This window comes from Pteropus alecto, unplaced genomic scaffold (genome assembly GCF_000325575.1).
Source record: "Pteropus alecto unplaced genomic scaffold, ASM32557v1 scaffold5, whole genome shotgun sequence".
Taxonomy (NCBI): Eukaryota; Metazoa; Chordata; class Mammalia; order Chiroptera; family Pteropodidae; genus Pteropus; species Pteropus alecto.
This window is the reverse complement of record NW_006441953.1, coordinates 32,739,051-32,745,473: the sequence shown is the minus strand read 5'-3', so window position 1 is coordinate 32,745,473 and position 6,423 is coordinate 32,739,051. Positions and strand designations below refer to the sequence as shown.

The 6,423-nt window shown below is 54.8% G+C and overlaps 1 protein-coding gene across 3 annotated transcripts in view; it reads right to left on the bottom strand.

Annotated features, from left to right (window-relative positions):
- LETM1 (leucine zipper and EF-hand containing transmembrane protein 1) overlaps positions 1-6,423 on the bottom strand; it is a 27,544-nt gene that overhangs the window by 19,411 nt on the left and 1,710 nt on the right. For all 3 annotated transcript variants that reach the window (XM_015594931.1, XM_006919039.2, XM_025051741.1), the window contains exon 2: positions 1,842-2,292. In XM_015594931.1, coding sequence (XP_015450417.1) covers positions 1,842-2,292 — 451 coding nt within the window. The remainder of the gene's footprint in view (positions 1-1,841; positions 2,293-6,423) is intronic.

Below are 6,423 nucleotides of genomic sequence, written 5' to 3'. Positions count from 1 at the left end.
CACCAACCCACCGACGCCCCCTCCCCCACCCCAGCGCTGCATCTTCTCTACAGCGATGCGTCAGAGGCCGGCAGCACACTGTGCTTCTGCATCTGAAAGAAAACTCAGCTAACCCAGGAAGGAATGAAGGCTTATTACAGGACAGCCTCTCCCCGCACAGCCGAGTCGCATGCTTGTCGACACAGGTCAGACACATGCTGCGACCTCGCTTAGGCATCGCGGTGTGCTCCTGTCTGCTGCTGCCTTTGCCCTGTCACTTCACAGCATTTCCATGCAGAAGCCGGGTCTCCTATGTCAGGGGTGAGCCTGCCGGGGCCAGAAATCCTCCCTCCACTGAATACTGCAGGTCCCCGGTTCCAGAATCAGGACACAAAACTACTTCCCAAATGCCTCTGGTTCCACAGCAACTTTCAGACATTTTTGTCATTATTGAGCATGATGAGCAAGCATTCAACAGTTACATGAACTTAAAGTCACATTTCAAATGTATCTTCCATGTAAGCGACACATATACATTTTACTAATATATTTTTAAATTTCTAATGTGGTTTTTCTTCGCCTTTGAAAATATCCTAATTTTAAGAATCACTTCTCTATAATTATCAGGACCACTAACATTCTGTTCAAATTCGAATTATCTATGAAGCCCTAAAGCAAGGAAAAAACAGCACAGCTCCCCAAACCCCCTCCTTGATGCTAACAGGGATCTGCCACAGCCAACCCCACGGGCACGCCGAGACCTCATCCTGGGACTTACTCATCTGCTCTGACTTTTTTTCTTAAAGGCTCATGTTGTCTTCAATGAAGTAGAAAAAAAAATGTAACTTTCACAGGAGAATGGGATGGGGAGGGGCTGGAGGGAATCGGGGTTATAAAGATTATCTTGTAACTAGGGAAACAACAATGTGTGTTGTAATCAATGCCCAACGAATGATTCGGAAATTCTAATCCAACTGTTCCTACTTCAAACCACCAACCTTTGCCCTGCTCAAACAGCATCCCTTGGAAAACTCCAGCCAGTTGAACAGAAACAACCCACGTTCTCAGTGAAGCTCTTGAGAACCAGTGTAACCAGAAGCCAGTCACCCTTACCGGGATCAGCTAGCTCCAAGATGTGGTGACGTGCCCACTGTCTCACCACCGTGGTCTACTTTGAGGGAAAAGACACTTCTGCACCTTTCCTTGGGAGATCGCAGGGCACTGAGAGCCTGAGGCCTCCCCTTGTCCCCGGTACTCATTCAACAAGGGAGGGCAGAAGTAAAAGCTTCCTGCGTAACTGTCAGCTATTTCATGGACCGAGGAAGAGGAGGCCCAGAAGCCCGAGCACCTGGAAAACGGCAAGACTCTTTTTAGGAGCCGTGGGTGATGGAACGGGCTGCGCATCCAGCGCCTCACCAGAAGCTCCCGGGAGCCCAGCGCGGGCGACTGCACAGGTTCTGGAATCCGCGCCAGACCCGAAGCCTCGGGGCCCGGGGCACAGATCCCAAACAACACATAAAATGCACACACGGGCTAGAGCTGCGCAGCACTGACAAGGCGGGCGCCTGCACGAGGCACGTCATCCAGCACATGCGGACCTGTCAACAGTGAGAGGAGGGGGGAGGCCAGAGGGACAGCACGGAAGCGCCCAGAGAAAACGGGACGAGCGCACCGGAAACCTGTGGCAGCAGAGACACCGACGAGCCAGCACTGCTGCGTCTCAGCGCTCCTACGTGGGGGCCGTTCGCTTTCTCAAAGGTTTTCTGATCTTTTTCTTTTACCAAAAGCAGAATAAAAGCCCTAGAAGGAGTGAAGCCGCCGAAAGGGGCGGAGCAGGAGTCGCGCGTGCGCACACGCATTACCTGCCTGCGCTCGCGGCGGGTCAGGCTGTGGCCGTTGAGGATGCGCCAGAGCATGCGCGCGGCGATCTTGGTGTCGATCCAGAGCAGGCGGAAGCCGTGGTAGTAGTGCTTCAGCTCGTCCAGGACCCTCTGCCCCAGGGACTTCTTCTCGGCCACCTCCGCAGGGGGGCTGTACACGGGGCCCCCCTCCTCCAGCTTCTTGTTCTTGTCCTTTAAGGACTTGAGCGACTTCTCCACCATGGAGTCGTCGCCCAGACGGGGCGACGAGTGCCAGCAGCGCGTGGGAAGGAACCGCGGCCCGGTGACGAGCAGACCCGCCAAGGCCGGGGCCCACGGTGCTAGGGCCACGGCGCACCTGCGCTCGGGCCTCGGAGTCCAGCCGCCCAGGGAGTCGCCTCGGAAAGAAAGGTATACGGGGTGGACGGGAGCGCAGCTGCCCAATGGAGCACGCCTGCAAAGGGAGAGAGTACAGTGAGGTCTCTGGCTGCTCACCGGATCTCGACCACACACCCAGTCCACTCAGCGCATAAGCGAACGCCCCACCGCTTCCGAGGCCTGGAAAACACAGCCGGGGAGCCCTTCCACTCCAGGGCTGGGGTGAAGGCGCTGCCCCACAGCAAGAGCGGCAAAGCCTGGGGGCTTCCGGCAGGAGGGCCGGACACAGACACAGCCATTAAGAGCCTGGCCCTGGGACAGGTCTCCAAGGTCCCGTCCCACCCACCCCCCTCCCCGCAACAGACTTGGGGGACTTGGGGGTGGGGTGTGGAGCAGGGCGCTTTCTAAAAAAGACCTGCATTCCCGAGCAACTCCTGAAAACCCGCAAAGATGCTCAAATCTCTGGTGGCCTAGACCCGTGTACCAGCTGCCCAAAGGCGTTTGTGCAAATTGGCAAAAACCAACAAATAAAGCCCACAGACCATTTCCTCACACATACCAGCAGGCCTCCGCTCCGGGGGACACCCTGAGGCACTGGCCCAGCATGACCCACAGAACTGAGCTCCTGGTGAGCCACCCTCGCAGGCTCACACTGGAGCAGGGGCTCTCTCAGGCCCAGCAGGCTGCCATCAGGGCCACATGAGAGCCCAGAGCCGCCCACGTCCACGCCTTGCAAGGCCTCCGGGGCTGCACATCTGCTCTTCGGGGCCCCCAGGCAGCTGCACTCCGTGTCTACCCACGAACGGGCCCTACGGCCTGAGTGTCTGGAGCATGGACCGTGCCCCACCCCTGCAGCTTTGGGTGCCCAGCAGCCAGAGCCTGGCATAGCCCAGGGTTCGTGGGCAATGAAGAGACCCAATTCAGACTGCCGCAGAGACAGACTGCCACCTACAGCCCAAGACTGGAACATGTGGCCCACACAAGTCTGTTTCACAGTCTTCCATTCACCTCACCTGTCACTAGATGCCTCTCCCTGCTCATGCCCAAACTTACCTCTAGGCAGCCCCAGGCTCCAGCTTACTTGGCAGGCGCACGCCTGCTTCCTCCCGCCTGTCCAGCCATCTCTCTGCACCTGGCTTGATGCCAGCTGTGAGGACCTGAGCTCTGGGGCAGGCTGTCCCAGTTCAAATCCCGGCTCTACTACTGTTGGTGTGTGACCCCGGGCAAGTAACTTAATCTCGCTGTGCCTCTGGGGTGTCCCCTGTGAACGTGCATGCTGACATGTCCGAAGCACCCAGGACAGCGTCTGGTGCACGGCAACACCCACCACAGAAGCGGCAGCTACTGCGACTGTCCGTCAGAGCGGTCAGGGCACCAATCCAGGCCCAAAGAGAGCCGGGAAATGCCCAGTTCTGCTGCTCCTTGCACGGGTGGGGTCACTGAGGGACAAGCGCACAGACCGTAGTGGGCAGGTGCAGCTGACTCAGGGCGCCACTGGCCCCCGCCGGCTCTCTGTCCTGAGCCTCTGCCCCTGCTTTAAAGGGCAGGAACGATCCTGTCCCGTAGAGGGTCCCTCAAACCCTCCCTGTCCTGACAGTCACAGCCACCTGAGCCTGGCCACAGCCTGTGCCTCATTGCAGCAAGGACAGCACAGGCACAGAGATCAAGCTCACCCCTAGATCCACTGAGCTTAGGTGCCCAGTTTCAACCCACTATTAGCAAGGGTGAGTAGCTTCCGCAAGAAGGCGTGACGTCAGCAGTCTCAAGGGGCAACCAACAGGCACAGAGACACGTGGAGACGGAGTGAGCACAGGAGCACACGGTGTGCCCGCCGAGGGCCCTCAACGCCCCCGGTCTGCTGCCATCAAGCACAGGAGACAGCGTCATCACTGACACCCCAGTAAGAAAGGGTTATCTCTTTCAAAGGCATAAAACTGTGTAATCTAGTATTTAAGAATTTCTGTCAAAACAAAACCCATGTAGGCACTGCACCTTTGTGGGGCAGCTGGGACAGAGCATCACTGAGAAGGCCGACCCTGCTGTGCCCCGACCTGCCGGAGCCCCCGGCATCCCGAGAAACACTGAGCCCTCACCTGAGCAGGGCCCGTGGGCCCAGCCTCCCACCTGTCACCATGCCTGCCTCTTCTCTTCCTTTTTAGATAAACCACCTTCAAAATGGGGGGGCGGGACTTCTGGGCAAAAGCAACCTCTCAACAAGAAACGCTCAGTCACCAGAGGAAGGCCCTGTTCAGTGGCATTAAAAAGCCTGGGGACTTCCATTAGTCACTTGTTTTACTTTAGGATGCTGAGTCCTGTGTCCATCTCAACCCAGAAGCCTTGCCATCCCAAGAAAAGAAGCACTAAGCAGGGCCTGGCAAAGGAGCAGCGTTCATGGCATCAGCTGCACAAACACTGGACGGCAGGCTCAGGGGTGAGGGCCGAGACCCGACCCCCCCAGCGACTCCAACTCCTGTAAACAGCTGTGAAACACGTCCCCTTTAAGGGGACAGCTCGTCAAGAAATGGGCCGAGGCCAGACCGGAGAGGATGCCAACTCTCAATGTGTCACCCTCAGTTATTCAGGGACACACCACCAGCAGGGGCAATGTGACGCCAGCAGCATCACAACCAAGAGGGATGATTCCAGAGGTGCAGACACCTCTGCCCAGAGACACCAGGTAAAACCACGCTTGCCGGCAGGACAAGGTGCCCTCAGCTGGAGAACTGGAGCCCACAGCACCTAACAGCTACCGGAGGCCACAAGGCCATGAGCTGTCCAGCACAACATATGCAGGGAGCAGGTGTCACCAACACGTCAGTATTTCCATGGCCAATCTTCCGAGCAGTCACAGCTTAAGAATACAAAGAGCCTCACGTCAGCTTAGGTTTTCCCGCTGAACGAGGTTTCGGAAATGCTGCATACAGTCTGATTGCTCACTCCAAGTTCTGGTTCCTCTTCCCTGTCTTTCTCTCTGATGAAGGAGGTCCGGAGCAGCTAGATAACATCCATGATGATGTTTTAGACCAGAAACCCTCCACCTGCTCACCCTTCAGGAGTCTGGACCATCTCAACTGAAGACTGAGATTGCAAAACAACTCACCGGTAGTTAAAACTACTAAGACACTTAGTTACCACTTGCAATTACTTATCTGTGTGACTCAAGATTCTTTATATTCTGTGATCAAAATGAAAAGTAACAGTTTTTGGATGCTCAGACTGACATAATATTTGACTCTCATTTGTAATTCCAAAGTTGAACTGTTTGAGTTTAGCAAAACAGCTTTCTAGTTCTCATCATTCAACTTTCTAAAGGGTTTAACTTTCTAAAAATTGTGAACTTATAGCACAGCTTTCATGTTTTAATATGAACTTTAAATGCAGGTGCATTTGAATCTTAAAAAGGTACTCGAAACATTTAACATCCATTCCTCATAAAAACACTTTAACATAAGAAAAATCAGACATGGCAAAGAATACCCAAGACAGAAGCTAACTAAATGACTCCGTAATGAAACAGCAGACGGTCCGTATCTTGCCGCTGAGAGATGCAGGGATGCCGACAGCCGTGCCGACAGCTGTTCCGACAGCAGATCTGACTGCAGAACTGATCAAGAACCGAAGCCACAACGGTGATGAGACGAAACACCTGTCCTGGGCGAATCCCCACCACTAGCTGAAAAGGTGCGAGGACAGGAGCAGAAAATGACAGCTGTGTGCAGTGGCCACACACAGGAAAAGACACAAATTAGTAACTTACATGCCAGCAACACTCACAAAAACTGAGGGAAAGCAGGCCCGTTACCACTAGCACAGAGAACGCATCTGAGAGTTGTCTTAGAGGCCACACGCGTGGCCTCTGTATAGAAAATGACGTCCCTTTTCCTGAAAGAGGAAAGATCTTAATAAACAACTTACACGGGGGAGCGCTACGCCCGAGTTTAAAAGTTCATATTCCCACATGATTTTATGGGTTTAATGATGTTCCCGTTACAATTCCAAGAAGACCATTTAGACCCCAAATGATTCACAAGTTCTACCTGGACAGTCCAGAAGGAAGAAAGCAAGCGTGCAAGGATTGGTGCCCCCAGAAGGCGAAAGCTGGCTGGAGAAGTCACTCAGGTAAATGACAGGAGCAGACCGCCCAAGAACAGATGCCCCACGCAGGGGGACAGGCATGGCCGGCCCCGCCAGCGGCTGGGGTCCCTGA